A 26758-nucleotide genomic window follows, 5' to 3' on the forward strand; every position below is an offset into this window, starting at 1 on the left:
CACAAACACCCACAGCTGGGTGGAGAAACAAGTGCTGCCATCTGGAGAAAAGTTCCTCAGCAAACGAGGAGAAGAAGTCACTTCTCCTCATCAAGCAGACCACTGTCAAGAAGAAGTCCACCTGTACAGAGGCACAAGCAAATGTTTATAAAGAGATCCTTATTGGGAGTAAAGCATTGGAAGCAACGTAGGTGTTCAACACAAATGGAATTCATAACACAAGTAGAAGATAAAATGCTAGCCAGTTGGAAGTAATACAGTAACTTCTTGGCCAGGTGCAGTGGCTCACGCCTGTAATCCCAGCACTTTGGGAGACCGAGGTGGGTGGATCACGAGGTTGGGAGATCGAGACCACCCTGGCTAACACGGTGAAACACCGCCTCTACTAAAAATACAAAAAAATTAGCCTGGCGTGGTGGCGGGCGCCTGTAGTCCAGGCTACTCAGGAGGCTGAGGCAGGAGAATGCCGTGAACCCGGGAGGCAGAGCTTGCAGTGAGCCAAGATCACGCCACTGCACTCCAGCCTGGGCGATGGGGCAAGACTCCGTCTCAAAAAACAAAACAAAACAAAACAAAAACAAACAAACAAAAAAACTTCTTATGCAGCGCGGATAAAAATATACTTATCAGTTGAAAAACAACAACAAAAAACTCTCACCAAATTAAACAACAGCAAAAGCTCTCAAGAAAAAAAAACAATGTGCCACTTATTTAAAAGCAGAAGTATGCATAATGAATTCTTCAAGCTTATATAATGGGCTTTTTGGAAAGTAGACCGGAAGCACATTACTTCCCATAAATGGGTGCCTTAGGAAGAGATGGTGACACATATAATGGCTAAAAATGGAAGAAATCCATTCAGAGGTCTTTTAGTGTCTCGTGATGATAGTGCTAATAATATTATGTGAGTAAATTCCAAAACATTAAAACAGAAAAATATTCTTGATGTGGGGGTTGTAACAGATGAGTAAGTAAAGTGAGGATACATGTGCTGATGCAGTGGACGATAAGCTCTCTGCAGCTCATTGTTAGTGAGAAGGGCATTGCTTTGCCAGAAACCCCTTTTATTTAGATTTCTCAGGGTCCCTGGGTCCCTCTCCAGCATCAAGAGCAGCTTCAGAAGAGGATCAGGATAGCCAGTGACTCTCTGGCTACCACGGCCCAGGTGTGTCAGAGAGGTAAGAAGGGTTTGGGATCTTGGACAGACTGGGACAGTGGGAGAAATTCCTGAGATGGCCCTACCCAGCTTGGAAACCACTCAGGGCCTGCAGGGAAGTTTAGCCATCAGGGTGCTCATGAGACTCAGTTTGGGCTGCAACTCGGACCTGCTGGGACCCAGGGGTCACCATGAGCCAGGCCACCTCCACCCTTGGGTCAGCTCATCTCCTCCCTCTCTCCTTCAGATCTGTGAGTAACCAGGGCGTGGAGGCCCAGGAAAAGTCAGGCAGCAAGATCTTATTTAAATGCTGTGACTCCACCCCCATGAAGGCTTTGGGAGCTATAAAGAGACTTAAGGGAGCTCAGTCTCCAAAGCAGAGCTTCAGCAAGCACAGTGGGAATCCGCACCATGCCCTGGGCTCTGCTCCTCCTGACCCTCCTCACTCACTCTGCAGGTGAGAGTGGACCTTACCCAGGGACACGGGGGATCCACACCCACCTCTGTTCCAGCTCCTCCGCTCCCTGGCTCAGTGGACTCTGATCTTGCTCTCACATTCCTTTCTGTCCCCCTTACAGTGCCAGTGGTCCAGGCAGGGCTGACTCAGCCACCCTCAGTGTCCAAGGGCTTGAGACAGACGGCCACACTCACCTGCACTGGGAGCAGCAACAATGTTGGCAACCAGGGAGCAGCTTGGCTGCAGCAGCACCAGGGCCACCCTCCCAAACTGCTATCCTACAGGAATAACAACCGGCCATCAGGGATCTCAGAGAGATTCTCTGCATCCAGGTCAGGAAACACAGCCTCCCTGACGATCACTGGACTCCAACCTGAGGATGAGGCTGACTATTACTGCTCAGCATGGGACAGCAGCCTTAGTGCTCACACAGTGCCTCAGGCCAGTGGGGAAGTGAGATAAAAACTCAGGAGCTCCCTTGGCCTCACTGAACACGTGGGGACCTCACAGAGCACTGTTTAAACTGGATCCCCCCCAAAAGACAAGGGATGCATTCACAATAGTGTACATTATTTAGGACTGTTAAAAATAGGAACACGAAGTGAAATTAGCAAGCCTGCCTTATTAACATTATTAACAAATGTGTGTAGGGAACATCATTGTTTATATATTAGTAGTTACATGTATATAAAACTAGTGCATGAGCATACATATGCACTAGCAGTTAGTAAAAAAGAAACACTAGGTTTAACTAAGGAAATATTTCTTATTCCAGAGTTTTCTTATCCATTCCGTTTGAAGATACTGGGATCAATGCCCTGAGGATGCAGCTCTCTGGCCTTAAGAGTCCATTCAGCTGGGACACCAACAGCCCCTCCCTTCTGTGGTCTGCTCATGCCGTCTTCTCATTAGAATCCCCTTCCCCTCTGTCACAGGGATCCCTAGACTCCTCCTCCAGATCCAAACGTGTCCATCACATTTGGTTGAGGCCTCCTGAGCCCCACATTACTGTGCACCTCAACACCTGCACACTGAAAACAGTGTTCCCATGTGTGCTCTTCTTTTGCCTCATCGCTGTCCTCTAACAGCCATGGGCAGTGTGTGGAGAGAGCAGGGGTACAGTTGGAGCTCTGGGCTACAGTTGACAGAGATGTTGACAGTTTGAGAAAAAGAAAAAAGCTATATAGCTGTTTTCAGGATAATTTTCCATCAAGATAAAAATCCATGCATGAGAGCATCGCTCTTCCAATGATGGATGCATGGAGGATCCTTCTCACTCTGTTGTTGGGTAGTGACACCTGGAAAACTTCCTGCTTTATCTGCTATGCAGACAGCTGGTAAAGCACTCGACTGACTCTAGGGAAGTTGACCAAACAGTGTCCTCACTGATGTGTGACTTTTCTCCACCTGTAAGGCCCCACTGCCCTGTCCCCTCCTGAGTCTGCCTTTCCCATTGCGTTGCTTTAGATTTGAGGCATCTCCCCCTTATCTCTTTAAAGTCTTTGCCCAAGTCTGGTTCAGGAAGTGCTGACACACGGTGAGAACCCAAGGTGTATATGGAAGGAGTGATTCTGCTCCTAGGAGAGCCTGGCCAGGGGATACCACGCAGCTTTTGGGCATCCTCCCCACAGTGGAGCTTCTGGAGACAGAGCTCTGAGGTGTCCCCACCACACCCTGGGGCCTTTCTCCCCCAGTTCTTTATAAATGGGCATTTGCCAGGGCTTTAGGGGAAGAGGCCGCTGAGGTCACACAAGACCTGCCTTCTTACTCTGGGTCACAAGGCACAAGTGAGCTGTGACCCCAGACTCTGTGTCAGTGCTGTGGTCACTTGGTCAGAGCTCACTGCCTTGTCTAAGGGAAGCTCAAGAAATGTGGGTTGCTTTGACGCAGTCTGGCACCAGTAGCTCCCATCCGGAAGCACTCGGAAGGTGCTGATGGCTGTTTACTCTGCTGCACCCTGAGCAGGAGGCTGACCATCATCGCAGACCTAGGATAACAGCCTCAGAACTGAAATATTCCTCCTGCCCTGAGAAAAGTGGGCTAAGGTTCTCCCTTCAGCTTGTGTTACCCAGTGGTTTCCTTCCCTTTCATCACCTGTGACCAACCATGTGCTCACTGGGTATACTCATGCTGTCATTTCCGGCACAAGAGCCCAAAGATCTAAGACCATAAAATGCATTTGGTCTTTCACGCTGTCTATTCCCATCAGGGCAGACATCTCTCCATTAATACATTTTGTTAAATTTTCTTGTCTAATATTTTCCTAGCAGTGATGAGTAATGAGTGATGAGTAATGCAAACACTTAAAATAAAATGTTAGCTAACTCATTTGAGAGGCTGAGGCAGGAGGATTGCTTGTGCCAAGGAGTTCAAGACCAGACGGGGCAATATGTTAAAACAAATAAAATTTGTTTTTAATTAGCCAGGCATGGTGGCACCCACTAGTAATCCCAGCTACTCAAGGAGCTGAGGTGGGAGGTAAGGGGTAGCTTTGCATTTTTTTGATTTCAGGGAAAATGTCGTCCATGCAGTAAGTCGCTGACTCTGGACCAAGACATGTGCGTGTGTGTTTGTGTGCGCACATATGCATACATGCACACACATGTGTGTTGCCATATCATAAACAGATTTATTTATTTCTGTATTCTTAACTGATTTTCGTTAGGGATAAATGTTAAAACGTGCCAAACACGTTAAAAATCTATTAATACAATATGATCTTTGGTTGTGATGTAATACTACAGTATTATACCAAACCTTTATTAATGTTGAAGCCAACCATTATTTTGAGTATAAATCCCACTTCACAGTAGAAATGTGTAAATCTGCTGTTGAAATCAGTCAGTTCCTCAAATTTCCTGGCTCAGGTGAACCTCCCACGTCAGCTCCTTGAGTAGCTGGGATTACTAGTGGGTGCCACCATGCCTGGCTAATTACAAACAGATTTTATTTGTCTTAACATACTGCCCCGTCTGGTCTTGAACTCCTTGGCACAAGCAATCCTCCTGCCTCAGCCTCTCAAATGAGTTAGCTAACATTTTATTTTAAGTGTTTGCATTAATATGTTTATTTTGTTTTTACAATTTTAACTTTGATTTTAAATTCAGGTGGTACATATGCAAGTTTGTTCCAAGGGTATATTGTGTGATGATGAGGTATATAATTTTATCTTTTTAAATTGTTCTTAATACATAGTTCTAATTTAAATTTCAACTTTTATTTTAGATATAGCAGGTACATGTGCGGGTTTGTTACATGGGTATATTGCACCCGGGTAGTGAGCCTTGTACCCAACAGGTAGATTTTTACACCATTCCCTCCTCTCCTTCCCCATTTTAGTAGTGCCCAGTGTCTATCGTTCTCATGTTTATGTCCATGCATGCTCAATGTTTATCTCCCACTTAAAAATGAGAACATGTGGTGTTTGACTTTGTGTCCCTGTAGTAGTTTGCCTAGGATTATGTCCCCCTGCTCCATCCATATTGCTTCAAAGGACATTATTTTACTCCTTTTTATGCCTGCATAGTATTCCACGGGGGATATAAACTATACTTTCTTTATCCAATCCACCATTGACGGGCACCTAGGTGGATCCCATGTCTTTGGCATTGTGAATAGTGTGGTGGTGAATTTACAAGTGCATCCGGCCTTTGGGTATAATGATCTATTTGTCTTTGGATAGATACCCTGTAATGGGATTTCTGGGTCAGATGGTAGCTCTGTTTTAAGTTCTTTGAGAAGTCTCCAAACTGCTTTCCACAATGGCTGAAATAATTTCCATCCCACCAACGGTGTATACATATTTTCTTTTTTTTTTTTTTTTTTTTTTTTTTTTTTTTTTTTGAGACGGAGTCTGGCTCTGTCTCCCAGGCTGGAGTGCAGTGGCCGGATCTCAGCTCACTGCAAGCTCCGCCTCCCGGGTTTATGCCATTCTCCTGCCTCAGCCTCCGGAGTAGCTGGGACTACAGGCGCCCGCCACCTCGCCCGGCTAGTTTTTTGTATTTTTAGTAGAGACGGGGTTTCACCGTGTTAGCCAGGATGGTCTCCATCTCCTGACCTCGTGATCCGCCCGTCTCAGCCTCCCAAAGTGCTGGGATTACAGGCTTGAGCCACCGCGCCCGGCTCATATTTTCTTTACTCTACAACCTTACCACTGGCTGTTTTTTTTTTTTTTTTTTTTTTTTTTTTTAACTCTAATTATAGCCATCCTGACCGGTGTGGCAGGATGGCATCTCATTGTGGCTTTGATTTGCATATCTTGATGATTAGTGATGATGAGCATTTCTTCGCAGTTTTGTTGGCCACTAATTTAGTGCAGTTTTAAGTTCATAGCAAAATAGAAAGGAAGGTAGAAAGATATCCCGTATCCTCCCTGACTCCACACACGTCCACCCTACCCCTTATCAATGGGTCCCACCAGAAATGTACACGTTCTGTAATTGATGAACCACATTGACAGGTCATCATCACCACAAGTCAGTAGCTTCCTAAAGGAATTTATCTCATTGATGCACAGTCTATGGCTATGGGTTTGGGCAAATATATAATGACATATATCCACCATTACAGTATCATGCAGTGTATTTTCACTTCTCTAAAAATCTTCTGGCTCTACTGATTCATCTCTCTCCCCCTTAACCCTTGGAAGTCGATGACCTTTCTACTGTTTTCCTTTGTTTGGCTGTAATATACTTGGAATGATTTCCTCCCTTTTTGGACTGTAATATACTTGGAATCATGTATCATGTCACTTTGCAGGTCAGCTTCTTTTACTTATTAATAAGCATTTAAGTTTCTTCCATGTCTTTTCATGCTTTGATAGTGTGTTGTCCATAAACATGTGGAATATATTAATGTAAAGTACTTTGGAGCTGATCAGAGCACTGGACATTCAGGTTTTTCAATTACTGTTTGTTAAATGACAGTGACCGGTCAGACGACAGGAAGTCTTAGACCCCCCAAGAACACAGAAGATGGACTGAGGATGGCAGGGTCACTGAGGACTGCCCTGGGTGCTCTCATGGAGGGCTCAGTAGGGGCGTCCTCTAGTTCCAGTGAGCCTGGGCTGTGATGGGCACTCAGAGAAGGGTCCTCTTTAGCCTACCAGAGCCCCTGCTCACAGGCTTATCAGCTGTCCCGGCAGCTTTCCCTCCCAGGACCTTCCGTGGGGCAGACAGAATCTCGCTGCCTGTTAGCCCTTCCTACCCACAAGACGCTCAGCAAACGATCCTTATTCAGTGCTCAGGGAGAGGTGGGGCAGACAGCAGCTGGGGCCACATGTGCATGACCAGCTCCTCCTGGCTGAGGCCCCCAGCAGGGAATAAGCTCAATCCATCCCACTGGACCACAGGGGACTGTGCCCACCATGGCCTGGACCCTCTCGTGCTTGTCCTCCTCACTCCCTGCACGTGTAGGGACAAGGCCTAGAGTCCTGGGGCAGTTCCCAGCTTGTGTCAGCCCCTCTGGCTCAGACCCACCAACAGCTTAACCCTGACACCTGCTCCTACAATGCAAATGTTTGCATTTCCAGGTTCCCTCTCCGAGGCTGGGCTGACCCAGGTGTCCTCACTCCCAGCATCTTCATGCAGATCAAACACACTCACCTGCACTCAGAGCATCGGCTTTCATATCGGCGGCAAAAAATCTGGTCCCCACAGAATCCAGGGAGCCCTCCACCTATGTTCTGAGATTATGCTTAGACTAAAATGAGTACCAGGCCTCTGGGGTCCCCAGACAATTTTCTGGGTTGAGAGGCTCCTCCAGAGGCTCAAGTTCTTTGGTCCTCTCTGGTCTTCACCTTGAGGATGGGGTTGATCACCTCTCTCAGATGGGCTGACAGGGCATGGCTTACACTGTGCTCTAGGCCAGTGGGAAAATCCCCTCTGCTTGTGCTGCCTGGGCTCCCACTAGGCCCCTGCTGTTTTTGACAACAGCCAGCACTGGTGGTGACAGCTTCAGCCACGTATGCCCCACGGTGAGAGTCTGCATAACTTCCACACAACTATCACTTGCAGAATGTCTGCATCATTACTAATAGCACATTCTGAGCCTCCTCACATTTATGTGGGCAACAATTTCGTTTCCAAGACATGCACATGATACAGGAGATTTACTTACCAAATAAATTTGTTAGGAATCCAATTGTAATTAGAAGATATTCATCAGTGATTGGGGGAAATATCTGGTATAATTAAAATAGAATTTAATGAAAATATAAAGAAGTAAATAATGAAGATGTGGGCAGAGAGTCTGGAAACCCCAAGGGAGATGGAAAACCATGACCAGCAACAGTGGGGTTGGCGATGTCCCTGCAGGGTGGCAGGCATAGTGTGGGGGAGGCAGAAGCGAGCTGTGGATTCTTCCAGGCTGTGACGACTCCACGTGAGGGCAGCTGGGGAGTAAGCAGTCCAACCACACCAGCCTCCCTTCCTCAGGGTGGGAAAAGGCATCAGAAGAAGACTCACCTTCCTGGCGTGCTCAGCTGTGTCAGTCAATAAAGTAGAAGGTTGTGATTCTATGGCCATTAGGGGCCTCTGTGGGTCTGACAAGAGAGAAGTTTCCCAGGAGGCAACTGGCTGAGCCTGCTGTCTTGGAACTGGCTGCAATTACTCCATGAGTGTGTGACTGTCCTGTAGCTGGAACTGCTCTAGTCCTATAGGAATGATAAAAGTTATTTCTTCCTTTTCCACCCCAAATGGAAGTCCTATCCAAGGAAGAGTCCAACCCTCAATCACAGCACAGGTCAGAACTGGAAAGAGATCATGGCAGCAACACATTTGCAGGAGGGGATTCAACTGAACAAAGATGAAGAGAAAGGCTAGAAAAGACCCAGGCATGCCCAGGCCACATGTGGACCCCAGAAGCTGTGCTGGGCATCCCTGCATGGATCCATGGGTATTCACTGGTAATACACAATCCACATGAGAATGCTGCCTGCTAGCTTCTGGCCCTCACATGCAATGAGATTGTTGATGCCCCCTCACCCCATGGAGAACTCCCGACCTGCCGCCTGCTTCCATTCTAAACTGAGAAGCAGCAGCAACAGCAGCAACAAAGTCAGCACAGTTCAGGTCTCTGCCGGTAGTGACCACAGCATTGGGAAGGGAAAGTGGGGATAGAGATCTGTGACTAAGAGGGGTGCTGTGAAGTGTGCTGTGAAGATGAGGGGCGCTGGACGGTTTCACATTGGAAGTCACATGAGGATGACAGATGGCAGGTGTGTGAGTGCAGAGGCTTCACGGAACTGGGACTGGACTGTGCTGTGACCGGCCATTCTCCCCATGGGTTCTCTGTGCCCATCCAGTGCCTCACAGTCTCAGGCATTCACTCCACCTGCTTCTGCAGGTGCCTGGGGCCTCCCCTGGAGGGCAGGTCTTTCTATGCAGATCCCAGGTGAACCAGACCAAGGTGTCCTTCCTTCTGCCACGGATGCTCCTCCTTCCCCTGGTCCTCTTCATGTTACCTTTTCAGCCTCTCCAGGGGGCCCCAAACCTCAGAGCTCCTGTCCCTCAGGACATTTACCAGCTCCCCCCAGCCCTAATACCCTGTCATTTTCAGGCACATGAAGAGACATCGCCAACCCCACTATTGCTGGTCATGGTTTTCCATCTCCCCTGGGGTTTCCAGACTCTGTCCACATCTTCATAATTTAGTTCTTACATTTTCATCAAATTCTATTTTAATTATACCAGATATTTCCATACCCTGATCACTGATGAATATCTTCTAATTATAATTGGGTTCCTAACAAACTTATTTGGTAAATAAATCTCGTGTATCATGTGCATATCTTGGGAAGGAACGTGAGGAGGCTCAGAATGTGCTATTATCAACGATGCAGACATTCTGCAAGTGATAGTTATATGGAAGCGCTGCAGATTCTCCCAGTAGGGCATACGTGACTGAAGCTGTCACCACCTAAGAGCCCACTCTCCTTTGGTCAGTTTCCCAGTCACAGCCCTGCCTCTGGACCACACTCCTCCATGCCCTTCTGAATGCATTTTTTTTTCTTTTTTGTCTTTGCTTCTCCTCTCACACTTACCTAAGTGTCACACTGTCTTTGTCCAGAACCAGGATGCAGAGCCTTGGCTCACCTCTGTGTAATGAACACAGGAAATGGGTAACAGTCACCTATGGAGAAGGGGCCCCTCCCAAGGTAATCAATGTGTGGCATTTCATGTGCCCCCTCCCAAATGTCCTCATGCCATTCCTCACTTATACAGATAGGTCAGATTTGAGGTAGACACAAAACAAGGAGGGGACTCATGGTCTACGATGGCCCTCACATCTGAGAAGCCTCCTTGGCAGTGCTTCTTTCTTCACAGCATAAACCATACTCTGATGAATGAACATAGACTTTTGTCCTAAAATATGTCTTCATTTCTTTGTCATGTGCCATTTTAGGCATTAATCAACTTTTAAGGTACCCTTCCTATATCTGAAAAGCGTACACTTTATGAATCTCTGAGTCTTCCTGCAGAAGCTAAATGTCTGATATTTTCCAGGAACATGTAAATACGTCATTGAAAATATTTCTGTAAAGGAGCAGATAATCCCATAAAATGGAATTTAAAATACATGGAGATAATATGAGAACACAATCGCAGATGTCAGGTGTAATAAAAGAAAACTTGAAAAAAAATAAAGTTGGTAATTTTGGTCCTCCTCCACAAATTCCCCAAATGTACAAGATTGGGGGGAAATGTTGGAAAAGTTCTCTTTGATGTCCTTGATCAAGGACATCATGTCGTGGCCATGGAAAGGGGAATAAAAGTCAATTGGAGGGAGAATGAGGAAGGAGGTATTGTAGGTTAGAGGAGAAAGTGTGAAGTTGTTAACAATCAAAGCGGCCCGAGTGTGTGAGAACATAATGCCCACGCCCAGGTGACATCACCCATGACACAGCATCGTCCTCATTACTAATGCACCCATGGTATGACCACAACAATGGTCTGAGGATGGAGTCCCTTCAGTGATCTTCATATGACTTTGTCACCTGCCATCAAGCAGAGGTGGTAGCTTTTAAAATACACTTTTCACTCATACTTGCATAATGTATTGAATACATAAATTAGTTTCCTCAAGTGTAAAATGAGTGTTAGTGCCTTTGTATCCCCTTAAAGTAGCAGCCGTTCTTATAGCTCCATGTTAATTATTTAATGCATCATTCCCACACAGTCCCCCATGATGGCACAGCCTGCTGCTCAAGCATTGCAGAGTTTCCTTTCATGTTGACATCTGCGTCACTACCTGGCACCTGGCTTTCCAAAACAGAGAAACTAACGCTCATCACAGGATCCTAAGCAGGTCCTAGAAAATACCTCCTATGAGAGCAGCATAACATCCAAGTGCTCCACAAATAAGAACTTCAAAGTTATATTTTTTCTTTCTTTCTTTTTTTTTTTTGAGAGGGAGTCTCGCTGTATCTCCCAGGCTGGAGTGCAATGGCGCGATCTCTGCTCACTGCAAACTCTGCCTCCTGGGTTCACGCCATTCTCCTGCCTCAGCCTCCTGAGTAGCTGGGACTACAGGCACCCGCCAATACTCCCGGCTAATTTTTGTATTTTTAGTAGAGACGAGGTTTCACCATATTAGCCAGGATGGTCTCGATCTCCTGACCTCGTGATCGCCAGCCTCTGCCTCCCAAAGTGCTGGGATTACAAGCATGAGCCACCGCGTCTGGCCTATATTCACTTTTTTAAACCTTGCCCAGAAAGCCAATCCATCACCAACTGTAGAGATTCTCTCCAAGCCTCCTTCAAAACTACCTGGTCTATTGACTTCCCATTCTACCTTCATGAAACTTATTGATTAAGGGTTCTAATTAAATTTTCCCCTGACTCATACCTGGGCCCACCCCTTTCTGTGTCCTCAGAGTCTTTCTGCTCTCCTGGTGTCTCTGATGGTGAAATCTGAACCCTGGTCCCAGGGTTCCTCCCTCTTCCTGCCTGAAGGGCTGGGTCTCCTCTCAGTGAAGGGCGCATGACCTCACCCTATGTGGTCCTTCCTGGGAAAGGCAGAGACCTTGCCTCTGTTTCCTTCAAACAGAGCCCATTTTCCCTGATACTCATCACCTCCAACAACACAAAGTGAATCTCAATGTCTTAACCAGAGTGCTGGCTCTACTGGGTTTTCGCTCGTCTGAACAGTTTTGAAAGTTTAAAAGTACAGTCAGCACTGGATGCTGAGCAGAGACCCCCTGGACAGTGGCTGGAATTGTGAGGGTTTCAGGATGGAAGGACAGGGAGCCTGGACACCAGCACCTGCCCAGGGTCAACGTGACTTATACATCCACCAGAGGGCGCTGTGGTTCAAGCCCTGAAGCCCTGCTCAGGCTCCCCAGCTCCTCAGCTGTTTTCCTCCACCTGCAGGTGTTCTGTGCCCTCCACGGGGTGTAGCCCCTTCTCCTTGAATAGCCTCTTCATTTCTCAGCCAGAGACAGTCTGAAGTCAAAGGAGGCGCTTGTGCAGGTTCCAGAAAAGGAGACATTTGCATGGAGACCTCCCACCTTGAGCATTACAGTGAAAGATAAGAAGGGCTGGTGGCTCGTTCCTGGCTGTGGCTCAGGAAGCAGAGTCTGGGGCGTCTCCACCATGGCCTGGGCTCCACTCCTCCTCACCCTCCTCGCTCACTGCACAGGTGGCTGCCTGCAGGGAATTCAGGGAGGGCTCCTGGATGTCACCTGGGATGATGACCTCTGCCTTCTCCCTGGGAACCAGCCCTGACCTGTCCTCACTGATCTCTGTGTTGCTTCTCCTTGCAGGGTCTTGGGCTGAAGTTGTGTTCACTCAGCCCCATTCTGTGTCGGGGTCTCCGGGGCAGACAGTTACCATCTCCTGCACCCGCAGCAGTGGCAGCATTGGGAGCTACTACGTGCAGTGGTACCAGCAGCGCCCAGGCAGTGCCCCCACCACTGTGATCTACAATGATAACAAAAGACCCTCTGGGGTCCCTGATCGGTTCTCTGGCTCCATCGACAGCTCCTCCAACTCTGCCTCCCTCACCATCTCTGGGCTGAAGTCTGAGGACGAGGCTGACTACTACTGTCAGTCTGCTGCTGACAGCTACAGTCCCACAGTACTTCAGACTCATGCGGAAGTGAGACAAGAACTCCCCAGAGCATCCCCACCCTGAGTCAGCCTCAGCACAAAGAGTGTGCCTGTGGCTGATCCTACAGTTTAAGCCTGCGAGGAAGTGAGAATCAGCCACAGGCCCCTGCAAACGGTCAGTGGACCTTGTTCCCACATTGTATCTATTTGAAAAAGTGAGATAAGTTTCACTTCGCATAAAACGTACAATTAAATTGTTTTACTGTGTTTACAGAATTATGCATCTATCACCATAATCTAATTTTAAAACATTTTCATCACCCCACAAAAAACCCTCACAATTAGCAGCCGCTCTTCACCTTTTCTCCCCAGCACTGGTCACTGCTAAAGACTTTCTGTAAAGAGCACGCAGTTAAAGACCTAAGAAACTCGGTGATGCCAGGCAGGTAGGTTTTTTACATGCCCAAACATGTAATGATAAATTCCTGAAACCAAAGATAAAGACACAATTATGAAAGCAGACAGAAAGCTTTAGAAGATGTACAGAAAATCAACCATTCAAACAATGAGAGGTATTTTATGAGTATACATTGAGACCAAAAGGCAGTGTTGTCTTCTTACAATGTCAAAAGAAAGAATGAAAGAACTGTTGAGTCATAATGCTGTATCCAGGTAAAGATTTCCTTTTTTTAAAAAAAGGTAAAAAATAAGACTTTGTCAGATGAAGAAAACCTGAAAGAATTCATCTAAAAAAAGAATCAAAACAAATCAACTCTAAAGCAAAATTTTCAAGTGGAAGACAAATGATAATGGAGAGACACATTGAACCTGAAAAATGCAGGAAGAATAACCATAAATATAGCAGTAAGAGACCAAGGTTTTAGTTCTTCAGTTCTGGAAAATATGCATACCAAAAGCTAAGTTGTAGCATCTTGGGTATAATTTCTACTTATGAAAAATATAATATATACATATATATGACAACTTCAACCAAAAGAGGGGACTGCAAGGGGTCTACATGACTGGGAAAATATTAGTCCTGTTATTACATCTAAATCGATCATGAATAGTTATGTGTACATGTTGAAATCTTTACAGCAACCAATGTAAAACTGTACAGAGATACCAATATAAAATCAATATACAAATCAAAAGACCCCACTAAATAGTACTCAAAGAATCCAAAAGTAGCAGAAACAGAGTGGAGAGGAACAAAAATTATAGAGAAAAAGGAAACTTATACTAAAATTGTAACCTTAAATCCAACCATGTGAATAATTTCATTAAATGTAAATGACCTAATCACATATATTAAACACAGAGTTTGTCACATTGAGAAAAATAAAAAACAAGAAACAACCATGCGATTCTACAATAAACTCTAAATAGAAGTATAGACACAAAAGTAAAATGATAACACAAATAAACACCTAGTTAAAATGGCATAAAGCATTACTTCAATGTTAATTGCATCATTCTGATTTTGTATATTGCGTGCTGTGTTTTAAGATGTCACTCTTGGGGAAAACTGGGTGAAGCGTAACTAAACCTTTATTACATAATTTTTCACCTTAACACGTGTCTATAATTATGTTTACAGAAAACATTAAATGAAAGTAAAAGGATGGAAAAGTTTATGAATTAATAACATAAACATACAATGTGGATATTTCTTTCCATTTCTTTGTTGTTGTTGTTGTTGTTTTTTGAGACAGAGTCTCACTCTGTCGCCCAGGCGGGAGTGCAGTGGCACAGTCTCGGCTCCCTGCAACCTCTGCCTCCCAGATTCAAGTGATTCTCCTGCCTCAGCCTCCCGAGTAGGCTGGGATTACAGGTGCCTGCCACCACACCTAGCTACTTTTTGTATTTTCAGTAGAGATGGGGTTTTGCCATGTGGGCGAGGCTGGTCTCGAACTTCTGACCTCAGGTGATGTGTTCACCTCGGCCTCCCAAAGTGCTAGAATTACAGGCATAAGCCACAACACCTGGCCTTTATTGTTTTGTTTTGTTTTTGACACAGTGTCTTACTCTGTTGCCCAGGCTGGAGTGCAGTGGTGCAATCATGGCTCACTGCAGCCTCAAACTCCCAGGCTCAAGCCATCCTCCCACCTCAGCTTCACAAGTGGCTAAGCCTACGGGCAAGCACCACCATGCCTGGCTCGTTTTATTTATTTTTTGTAGAGACAAGGTCTTACTCTGTTGCCCAGGCTGGTCTGGAACTACTGGGCTCAACTGATCCTCCTGCTTTGGCCTCCCAGATGGCTGGAATTACAGGCATAAGCCACCACACCTGGCCCCGTATAGATAATTCATGAGTAAAAAATGTAATAGTTGAAAAACAGATTAGATGTGTTCTTACTATTTCCACATAGCAGGGTACTAACTATAGGACATTGGGACGTACTTGTGAATAAGAAATGAAGGTTTTAAAAAAGATATAAAAAAAAATAATAACTGCCTAAAACTGACTGATGAGGGGTTTACCCAATGCTTGAGCAGTAGAAAGAATTTAAGTTTTTGCACCCAGGATATTAAAAAGCGGAAAGGTAGATTTCTTTTTTTTCCTGTTTCACTTTTTTTGGGTTGCTCTATTTGATCTAATTAAAAAGCCTATTTTAATGCTGATGGAAGACAAGTCTTCTCTAATTTAGTCCCAATGAGATTGTCTCCTCTGGGCCAACAATGCTCATCTAGAACTTGGAATTTTGAGAAATCCATTCTGAGGTGATGAGCAGCAGCATCAGAAAAGTTGATCCAGGTCATCTAGGACCCTCCAGGGAAGGGCTCAGGCCTGTCACAGAGGCCTGATAGGAACTGGGGCCCTGCAGTCAGTCTGGGACATTGCAGCTCTCCTGACAGGGTCCCAGCAGGTGGGAAAACACTCAGGGTCTCCCTAGGGTTTGAGCAGATGGCAAGTTCCCCATTCCCTGATTGGCCCAAAGCTTTGACCTGCTAGGACCCGGGGCCTATCAAAGGCCAGGTGTCCTCTCCCCATTGGAAACTTCCTCAGGCTCAGCTCTTCTCTTCGCATTCTCCTGCTGGCCTGGGAGCATCCAGGCCAAGGGGTGATGCGGGGACAGCCCTACATTAAGTTTTTATTTCAAGGTAGAAAATCTGTCCCCTTGATTGTTTGGGAAACTCTAAAAAGTCTAGGGCAGCCCAGAGTCTAAAACAGAGCTTCAGGGACTATAGAGTCAGAGTGCAGAAACTTCTATTCCAAGTAGCCATTTTCCTTTATTTTTTCTGTTTATTATATAGAAAGATAATTTATGTAAAGAAAAATTAACAGGTTTTAATTATACAGTTTGATGTGTTTTTACAAATGCAGATGCTCACGTAGCCAACAGTCCAATCCATTCTCACAACATCTCCATTACTGCAGGATGGAGACATTCTGTTCCCATCAACGTAAATTATCCCATTATAGCTCCCAAATACAATGTGTATGAGAGACACCTTTCTCCTGAGGACTTCTTACAAAGTGGGGTGTACTGTGTGTCCTGTTCCCACTGAAGAGGGCTAAATAGAAAACTAAAATCTGAAATAAAATAGGAGGCTACCCTGACGAGGGGTCTCATTTTGCCCTTGGACAGAGAGCAGGCAGTGATCAAGGCCCTGGTCAGGGCAGAGGCCTCTGTCGGGACCCCCTGGCATCTGGTCACAGACACGATGAACCTGGGCCTAGGCAGAAGGGGGTGCTGTTGGTCTGCTGCGGAGGACTCTGTGGGGTTGTCAGCTGGGAAACCAGACACTTGAACTTGGTCTCCACGCAGGGTTCACTGGGCCAGCAGCTGGGCCCTCTCTGGGCCCTTGGAGAGCCTCAGGCCAGGCCCAGCCCAGTAACCCCTCCCAGAAATGTCACCCCACCACTGGGACTGACACTCTGGCACAGGGAGTGATTTGGTTGGGCAGAGGAAGAGGAGCACATTTGCATGAAGGGCCCCCCTTCCTCCTCTGGGACTACAGGGTGGGTAAGAAATACCTGCATCTGTCAGCCTTAGCAGAGCTCTGGGGAGTCTGCACCATGGCCTGGATCCCACTCCTCCTCTTCACCCTCCTCCTCCACTGCACAGGTCAGGATGGCCCTCAGCACCCTGACCTCCAGCTCACTGATACCACCTCCCAAACTTATGCCAGGAATGTCCTTCCCTCTTTTCCTGACTCCAGCCCATAATGGGTGTCTGTGTTTTCAGGGTCTGTCTCCCAGCCTGTGCTGACTCAGTCGCCCTCTGCCTCTGCCTCCCTGGGAGCCTCGGTCAAGCTCACCTGCACTCTGAGCAGTGGGCACAGCAGCTACACCATCGCATGGCATCAGCAGCAGCCAGAGAAGGCCCCTCGGTACTTGATGAAGCTTAACAGTGATGGCAGCCACAGCAAGGGGGACGGGATCCCTGATCGCTTCTCAGGCTCCAGCTCCGGGGCTGAGCGCTACCTCACCATCTCCAACCTCCAGTCTGAGGATGAGGCTGATTATTACTGTCAGACCTGGGAGGGTGGCATTCACACAGTGACGCAGGCCGATGAGAAAGTGGGACAGAAACCTCAGCCTGCTCAGGGTCTTGTTATATGACAAGTTTTAAATTTTCAAATATGTTTTATATGTACACACTCCACTTGGAAGCACCTTCTGGTTTGAAATGTTTCTACTCTCAATTTTTCATTCAGTTTTTCTGAAGTCTCAGGAAAACTAAAAAGAGAAACAAAAATCTCATGATGACTATGAGAGATTGCCTAATTTTCCAAATGTGCAGAATTTAGTGCCTGTGGAACTAACCATTTTCCCTTGACAGAAGAAAAATGAGCCTTAGAAATTGTTTCCAAATCCTGAAAGAGTCATCTTTCCGTGTATTCAGGACAGATTTAGAGAGTGCTGACCCTGCCCCTTGAAAGATGTTAATTGCCTCTCAGTGCCCACGTGAGGAGGGAGACTGAGGAATCAGAAGCCTACCTAGGGCTCCCCTCTCTCCTCTCAAAGTTCACTCGGTGTCACATTGCCCTAGAATTTATGCCTGGTGCTGGCAAATATTTTTAAATTTATTTTTTAATCTTTTCCTTTTCTGCAGTCGAATTTCTTGAGGGGCTGAGAAGAAGAAATAGGCCCAGAGAGAAGCAAGGCAGTTGGGTGCAGTCTTTAGACACCCCAGGGAGAAGAAAGAGGGAGCAGCTCCCGGTGTCCTGGAGGGAGGCACTGCCCCGTCCCCATTGGGCTTCCTGCTATGATGTCCGCTAGCGGAGGCTCCTCAGGGAGCCCAGCCTCCCAGAACTGCCCTGTAAACCTCACAGTGAGCTGAGCAAGTACATCCAGGAAGGAGGGTCTGTGGAGATGTGAGACTAAGGTGTGTTATGGCCTAAGCACTGCCCATCTCCATCCTTCTCAGGGATGACTAAGTGAGCAGTGGAGGAGACAGGATACATGGGTGCATGTGGACCTCAAGCAGCAGGCTGTTCTGGGGTCTGTCCCTAAAGCTTGTGCTGGAGACCCCATATGAGAGCCACCCCCTGGCCGTGGGCTGGAGCCCTCTCCCCGCTGCTCACAAGAGCAGCAGCTGTGTCCTTGTAGACCCCCAGGGAGCCACAAAACAGCATCAGTCAGGACCACCTTCTTCCTGTGTCAGCTTTTCAGGGAGGGGTCAAAGTCATGGTCCAGGAGGGGGCTTGGACAGCCCAGAGGAGGAGGCTGGTTGGTATGAAGGATGCCCTCCTCAGCCTGAGCTGCTGGAGGGGTACAAGGCACTTGGAGAGCCCAGGCCCAGCTGATGATCCTCAGGGTGTAGAGCCGTGTGTGGGTCTCCACTGTGGCCTCTCCCCCCTTCTCCTTCACTGCACAGCTGGCTACGGCTCAATGTCAGGGCTGGTGATCAAAAGACCAGGGATTATACATGTGTCTCTTTCCCTGACCCACCTCTCACCCTGTGTCTGTCCTAATGTCCAGGGTCCTGAGCCCAGCCTGTGCTCACCCAGCCACCTGCAGTGCCTGCATCTGTGGGGCAGATGGGTACCAGCTCCTGCACTAGAAGCAGCAGAAATGCTGGGCACGGGCATGTGCTCTGGTACAAACATCCCTTTGAGTGACCCCAAGCTCCACATATATAAAAGCAGTCATTGTCCCTTAGGGGCATAGGCCCAATTCTGAGGCTCCCGTTTGGAGAACATGGCCTCTCTGAGTATCTCTGGACTCCAGGTAGAGGAAAAGGCTGATTTTTATGCTCAGCCTGGGACACAAGCACCAAGGCTGAGGCAGTGCTGCAGGCCAGTGGGGAGGTGGGAGAAAGACCTGCTGCCCATCCAGCAATGGGGCTTCTCTGTGCAGCCCCCGCTTCTTGGGCAAGTCAGCTGATTAACTTTGGTTTTCATTTGTTTAGTAAAAATTTAGATTTTACAGCTCACTCCAGTGAACACAGTGTGGAGAGTGTGTTCTTGTCCTCTCAATTCCACCCTCACATCCAACCCTTGGCAGTAACATATTGTTGTATTGTCTCATATTAAGAGAAATTCCTCCATACCAAGATCAGGCTGTCCTGGAAACCAAGTCCATAATGGATCAAAATAGGACCAGGGTCATCATGTCTCACTCAGGATAGTCGACTCCCAAAGGTCTGTTTGTCCACCCCATTCACTGAGAACCTACTATGCGTCAGGCTCACATCCAGGGGTTCAAGGCACATGATGAAGAAGAGAGGAAGGGACCCTGTCCTCATGGAGCTGACACCGAGTGGTGGAAGACATAAGGCAATCAAGTAAAAATGTCAATGCAACAATATGATGTCACCACCTAGTGAGGAGAGGAGAGCTCAGTTGGGCGTTGAGGAGCCATCGGAAGGTCGGGTAAGGAAGACACAGGATCTGACTCAAGTTTATGAAGAAAAGTTCAGATGCCTCAGAGAAGATGAACAGGGAAGCAGGAAGTGTGAGGGCCATGGGGCCAGCTGGGGTCATTGGAGGGAGAGGTCAGGCCTAGCCTGTGTTTGTGAGAGGAGGAACTGAAGCCTGGGTGAGGAGAGAGGGCTCAGGAATAGCCTTGAAAACTGGATGGGGTGGATGCGAACCCCCTACTGAGGGGGCCTCCATGAGCAAGGAGGCTGGGGGAGGTCCTGAGCTCATCCCCATGATGGAAACTTCGACAACAGCCTCCCAGCCTCTTTCAAAGTGGTCACAGGACCCTTTTCTCTCCAAATGGCAAGGGAGGAGTCCCACTGTGAGTTTTATTTGAGGTGTCTCTTCTCCATGCCCTGTCCTGTCCCTAGGCTAAATTCCCACGCGCAAACAAGATACTGTTCAGTCTCAGGTATCACATTCACACACAGATGCTCCAGAGTGAGGGAATGCACTCTGACCAACCCACCAGGAATTCTGCCTTTGAGAAAACTAGAGCAGATCACTCACACCATCCTCCCTGACAGCATCATGTTGACCAGCGGGTTGTCTGATGGGTTTGGACAGCACAATGCAGATCCCTGTAGTTGCAGCTGGGGTCAGTCACATGCTCACCTCATGGCTGGGAGACTTTGGGTCCAGACAACAGGAAAAAAAGGAAGTTTGCCCACGTGATCCCACAATGTGCATCACTCTGTCATCCACTCCCATCCTTAGATGATGTTGGGTTTGTCCTATAGATGCTGGGACGTGAATAGGATCACAAGCCAGGTAATTTTTGGCTCACAAAGTTGCAGCTCAAGCTCCCTAATGTTGCTGATATTCTTCCCCCAGACCAATTTTAGACAGACACACTATTGCCATGCAAGCACTGACCTGAGATACAGGAAGTCTCAGGAGAGGGAGGGAGCAGATACACATCCCCATGATGGCCTCCTTGTCCCAGAGCGGGTAAGAAAGGCAAGGAGTTCAGGAAGCCCCAGGAGTGGCCACTGCCCACCACCACCTGTGCACCTGTCCTCCACCTGTCCCTCCCTCAGGCGAGAAGCAGCCTGAGGGCCCAGCACCTGCACCTTTCCCAATGTCCACACACTCCAAGTGGGGCCTCCTTCTGCTCCCCTCCCTTAGCTACTGCTTTCCAGGACACCTGTGTCATTGCTGAGAGTCTACTTTTCACGGCGCTCTTGTCCCAGTGGTCTGGGATCAGTGTCAGCCTGTTTAATTCAGCTCTGTCTCTGTCCTTTCAGGACACCAATCTAGCTCTGAAAGCTCTAATTGAATTTTCCTTTTTTTGCCGTCAAACCTTAGACTCTCCTTCTCAGTGTCTCTCTAGAATATTTTGTCTCTACCCAGTAATGTCAAGTTATGTTCAGGACTACAGCCACTTCTTTCCCCAAATTCTGCACCTTCTTTTCAGTTCTCATTCCCTCTTATGGCTTATTTTCCACTAACCAGATGATGCCAAACATTTATCTATTTTACCTCCTTCACGAATAAAAAAGAAAAGCATTTATCTACAGCCCATTGTCACAAAGAAAGGAACAGAGGAGAGATATCTTCTAGAAAAATACAGGGTGAACAAGGAAAAAGTTTTAATTCCTCGTAGGAACTACTCTATGATCCAAGAAAATAAATTCCAGAGATTCAAGAGTTGACTCCATAGAAACAACAGTGTAAATACAGTAGGTACTACATTTTCTTGGTTTTCTCAATGAATAACCTCAAAAGGGTTAGAGTATGATTATAAAAAAGATGATATATTACTTTCAAAAATGTAAGATGAACATGTCAAAAATTTTGATCAATTCATATTTCTGAAAAGACCAGTAAAATGGTAAATAATTTTAAAGAACACTTTAAAACACACTGAGCTTCTATTCCACCAGGGCAGGACCTGTGAGGATAATTTCCTGTGTTAGAGAAACACTGTCCTAAAAAATAATAATAGAACTCTAAGCTCTGAATTTATCTTCTCCTGTAAGACAAAATCTACAAAGTGACAGGATCCCATTTATATAAATTATCTAGCAAAGTATCTATAGATTTGGGACACTCCCGTCTAATGCCTCCCATCCTGGCTGTCCTCAGGTGGAATCTACTCTCCTTCTGCCCATGTTCTCAGCCTTCTGCATGCTTCTCTCTGCTGACACATGGCTTCTCCCTGCCTTCCTTTCCAGCAGCCTTAACAGATCAGGCCCTGCCAGTGAGTAAGCTCCTGGCCCCGGGAACCACATTGCATGTTACTGGATTTCTGAGGTGCTTGCCCTGCCAGGGACTCTCTTTCTGAATCACGATCCCTCTATTCCTGGGAATTCTGTTCTCCTGGATTCTGTTATTCAGCTCTGTATTTCTCCCTCCATATCCACTTTGTGAATTTCTCTACATCTCCACCTGAATCCCAGGAAGCTTGAGGACATGCTGATACTTCCTCAGTTCTCATGTCACACCCTGTTCCCTCTTCCTCTATGATCCCACCAGGTCATCCTGCATCAGAACCCTGAGTGCAGCAGAGGCTTCTCTGGCCTCCTTACCCCCAATGGTAGAAGGGAGGAAGGGAGGCCCCCTGTGCCCTTCCATCCTTGTGCTCCCATTAGGGTCAGCATGAAGCAGGGATGAGGCTGTCTAGATCATCATGGCCTTCCCAACACTGAACTCTGGGCCCAGCAGAAGGTAGGTGCTCAATAACTGTTTGACAATTGAAGACCTGCCTCTCACCACACTGGCCACATTGTACTGGACTCAGGATTGGGCTGAACTGGAAGAGTCAGCTGTGAACCTGCTCCTCTCTCTGCCCTCAGCCTGAGAACTGAAGGGGAACCTATCAGGGAGAGCACCCATGGGCAGGGAAGGCACATTAATAGCCTCATCCTGTTTGTGAGGCTCTGCTCAGCCTGGGGAACCCCTGTTTATTCAAGGCAGAGAAGAAGGAAAATGATTAACCAGGGCGAATCCAAGCCTGGCCAACAGGCAGCATCTGCAAGGTGATGAGTTGAGGGCCAGATGGTCGGAGATGGTTCTACCATCTCTCAGGCGTGTCTCTCCATGTTGCCCTTTTGTGCCATCCAGGGGTGAAGTTTCACCCCACTGAGCCCCCACCCATCTAGATGGGCTCCGCTGAGAGAAAACCCCCCTTTTCTAGATGAGCCTACTGAGACTCAAGGGGCAGATGTACTTGGTGATGCACCTTCTTCCCTTAGAGACTGATCAGCCTAGAACACCCACCCCTGAGTGGCCTCCTGGTCCCTCATCAGCCCAGCCCCACCCGGATCTCCATGAACCTGAGCTGTGAGAGAGAGAGGAGGGTAGAGTAGGAGGAAAGGAGGCGTCCAAGCCATGGTGTGGATGTTGCAGGAACCCCTGGGTCTTCAAGCTGAGGCTGGATATGGCAATGTTCTTTTTATCTCCCTCAAATTTTTTGGTAAAGGGTCAGTGCTTGTCTGGTCCATTATTCAGACCTGATTCCTTTTACCACTATCATAGGCACACATTTCTGAGTCTTCACCCCAGAGAACAGCTCCTCTCTAAAGGGGAGGTGTAGGGTGGCTGTGAGTTCTGAGTTTGCCCCTTGGGAGGAAGCACCTGCTCTACCATGTGCACTGGCCTGTAAGCAAGAGCCCAGCTTTGCTGAAATAGGAACCATCTGAGTTTGCTTCAGGCCTTGCTGCCTCAGAAGTTTCACATTGTCCCCTGGTGACCTCTTCACAATGACATTAGTGGTGACGGAACAATGCAGAACAGAAGGTCTTCCTTACTTTCTTTCAACAAAAAAAAAAAAATGGTGTATTATCCAGCCTGACAGTACCCTAGCTGCACACAGGAAAAATAATTTACATTTTAAATAAATCATGTTTGTTATTTTTTTCATTCTCATGAGTGTGAGATAAAAGTAATGCCATCTCAATACCAAAACAAACAAACACAAAAAAACAGAATCTGAGGAGACTGAAGTGTGTCCATTGAGAGACAGTAAGAATAATTTACTCCAGCTCCCCTACCTGGCTGTGAAATTCAATGATCCAATGTCCCACTCTACAGACAAACGTACAAGTTTTTCACCCAATGCAGACAGAAGACATTGTATTGAATTCATGAGTCCCTGTTGAGAGCCACAATAGGCTGGTGCGGCACAATGCATTATGGGAGGCACAGAATGGAGGGACAACATGTACTCAGTGGATTCTGCCCTCTTATCAGACTGAGTCACTGCAGAGACTGCTCACAGGGTTTCTCCACTGCATTCTGTTCCACATAAATAAAAACCAAGAGCCATAGGATATTAGTCAATTACATTTTCTCCTTCAGTGTCATACTTGAGATCTCTATCATATTTGAAACTGGACTCAGAGAGCTTCAATTATTTTGTTGCAATATATATTATGTTTGCCAAAATTACCTAGACTACGTTGTTTTTGAAAAATAAATCTTACAATTTATTTGACTTCCAAGATGATATTAAACTTGAATGGTCAGCATATCAGCCAGTAGTGTGTCTGGGACTGGACAACAGAGAGTGCTTGAGGTTCATTCCTGAAGGGTCTGGGTGTGCTCAGAGCTGGCATCATCCACCTGTTCTGTCTCCTCCCATCTGCTAAGGCCTCACAACTGTGAACTTCCAAACCCCTGGGACATCACAACTCCACTCCTGCTCATTCCCATGATCCCCTAAGGCACAGGGCCCTGACTCTGACCCAAACACAGAGTGGGATCAAGAAGCTTAGAGGTTCTCACTTGCATAGATGGACTCTCTTCCTCAAGGAGTACAAAGAGAGGGAGAAAGACTAGGGGAAGCTCTGCCACAGCTGTAGGCACAGAAGGCAGGACTCAGGCCGATTTCTACCATGGGCTGGTCCTCTCTCCTCCTCATAGTCCTCACTCACTGTACAGGTGACCAGACACAGGGCCAGGAGGGGAGCCCTGGGAAGCCCAAGGGACTCTGCTATCTCTTCTTGTCTCTAGAACAGTATCACCATCTCTGCGTCTCTTCCACTTCCAGGGTCCTGGGCCAAGTCTGTGCTGACTCAGCCTCCTTCAGTGGCAGGGTCCCCAGGGTACAGGGTCACTATCTCCTGCACCGGAAGTGCCACCAGCACTGGGGGTGGTTTTCATGTCAATGAGTATCAGCAGTTCCCTGGAATGGCTCTAAAACTCCTCATCTATGAAAACAGCCATTGGCCTTTAGGGTCCTGTCCTTGGCTCACAGGCTTCACTGAGCACTTCTGGGCTCCAGTCTGGGGATAAGGCTATTTCTGCTTATCTTGGCACACAAGCATTAATGCTCACACAGAACTGTAGGCCACTGGGGAAGGAAGACAAAAACAGGCTGTTTTTCCAGTGAAGGTATTTCCCTGTGTAGCCCCCAACCCATTCACCAAATAAGCTGCTTAACCGTGATTTTGTTTGGTGGACAAGATGTGGAGTATCAGATGTACTGAAGCAAACATGGTCTAAATTACGTTTCCCAGTCCTCTCTCAGTTCTACCTTCATATCCAACCCTTGACAGTAACACATTGTCATACTGTCATATATTGAAATAAATATCTGTATTAGTCCATTCTCACATGCTATAAAGAACTACCTGAGACTGGGTAATTTATGAAGAAAGGCTCACAGTCTTTAACTGACTCACAGTTCTGCAGGCTGTACAGGAAGCATGACTTGGAGGCCTCAGGAAACTTACAATCATGGAGGAAGGACGAGGGCAGGAAGTACATCTTGGTATGGCAGAGCAGGAAAGAGAGAGAAGGGGAAATACTACACACGTTTAAACAACCAGAAGTCATGAGAATTCACTCATGATAGTGAATCATGAGTACAGCAAGGGAGAAATCTACCCCCATGGTGCAAACATCTCCCACCAGGCCCCTCCTCCAACACTTAATATCATAATTCAGCATGAGATTTGGGTGGGGACACAGAGTCAAATCATATCAGTTCCTCAATACCAGGGTCAGTCTTCTCTGGGAACCAAGTCCATCACGGATCAGGACAGCACCAGGAACACAGCACCCACTGTGTCTGACCAAAGAGCCTCAGACGCCAGATGTCTGTCCATCCACACTATTCAATTAGCACCTACTATGTGCCAGGTTTAGGTCTAGGGGCTCAAGGAACAGGGTGGACAAGACGGGAAGTGTCCCTGTCCTCATGGACCAGACACCATCTGGTGGAAGAGATGAGACACTTGAGTAATAATATCAATGCAATAATCATCAATTAGTGAGGAGAGGAGAGGAGAGCTCAGTAAGGGTTGTAGAGGAGCCATCAGAGGGTTGGACAAGGAAGACAGAGGATCTGAGTTAAGTTTGTGAAGAAAAGTCCAGATGCCTCAGAGAAGATGAACAAGGAGGTGGGAAGTGTGATGGCTGTGGGTCCAGCTAGGGTCACTGGGAGAGACTGCTTAGACCCAGCATATGTTTGTGGGGAGGAGGGACTGAAGCCTGGGTGAGGGGAGAGGGCTCAAGGCTGGCCTTAGGACATGGACAGGATGGTACTGAGTCACCCTGCTGAAGAAGCCTTCATGGGCAAGGGGGCTGAGGGAGGCCCTAAGCTCATTACTTCAATGGAAAGATCAAACTCCCTGTTAACCTTTGTCAAAGGTATCAAAGGGACTTTTTCGTTCAAGATGGCAAGAGAGGAATCTCCCTTTTAGACTTCTTTGAGATATTCTTTCTTCGTGACCGTTTCTTGCCCCTGGATGAATACTCACATGGGAACAAATTACCTCCTCAGTCCCAGGATTTCAATTTGGACACAAACCCCCTGAGAATGATCGAGACCTGCCATCCCTGACCCACTGATCAGAAATTCTGGCCTTCAGGACAACTTGACCAGAACACTCACACCATGTCCCCTGACACCATCATGGTGATTGGGGTGAACTGTCAGACTGGTTTGGGTAATACACATCCTGTCCCTGGAGTTGCAGAACCTGTTCAGAAAGATAATGGTGTGGACAGAGGGAGGCTAATTCCAGCCACTTCAGAAAGCAAGAAAGACATGGAGACCACCGTCGAGCTGGCACAGCATCCCTGGGTCTCACATGTATCTCCAGTGACTGGAAAAGGAACTCAGATTTAACCAGTTCTGTTATCTCATCAGTCACTCTCCCTTTACTACTGATTCCTGAAGCCCCAACAAAAGCAACACTGTGGGATTATGGTCATGAAATGGAGGCCTTGCTGCTGAACTTTTTTTTTTTTAAATTCCAAAAAGTACAACACAAA

General features: G+C 47.2%; 3 gene segments (V, D, J or C); all 3 read left to right on the forward strand.

Annotated features, from left to right (window-relative positions):
* Nucleotides 1–1504: 1504 nt before the first annotated feature.
* On the forward strand, nt 1505–24772 carry LOC104676919. The segment is given in 4 exon segments: nt 1505–1613; nt 1735–2041; nt 19072–19077; nt 24607–24772. Coding segments are annotated over 4 exon segments (525 nt in total).
* Nucleotides 12097–12846, forward strand: LOC104676918. The segment is given in 2 exon segments: nt 12097–12251; nt 12376–12846. Coding segments are annotated over 2 exon segments (417 nt in total).
* LOC104676917 lies at nt 16633–17285 on the forward strand. The segment is given in 2 exon segments: nt 16633–16734; nt 16855–17285. Coding segments are annotated over 2 exon segments (426 nt in total).
* Nucleotides 24773–26758: the final 1986 nt, after the last annotated feature.

This window comes from Rhinopithecus roxellana, chromosome 13 (genome assembly GCF_007565055.1).
Source record: "Rhinopithecus roxellana isolate Shanxi Qingling chromosome 13, ASM756505v1, whole genome shotgun sequence".
Lineage (NCBI taxonomy): Eukaryota > Metazoa > Chordata > Mammalia > Primates > Cercopithecidae > Rhinopithecus > Rhinopithecus roxellana.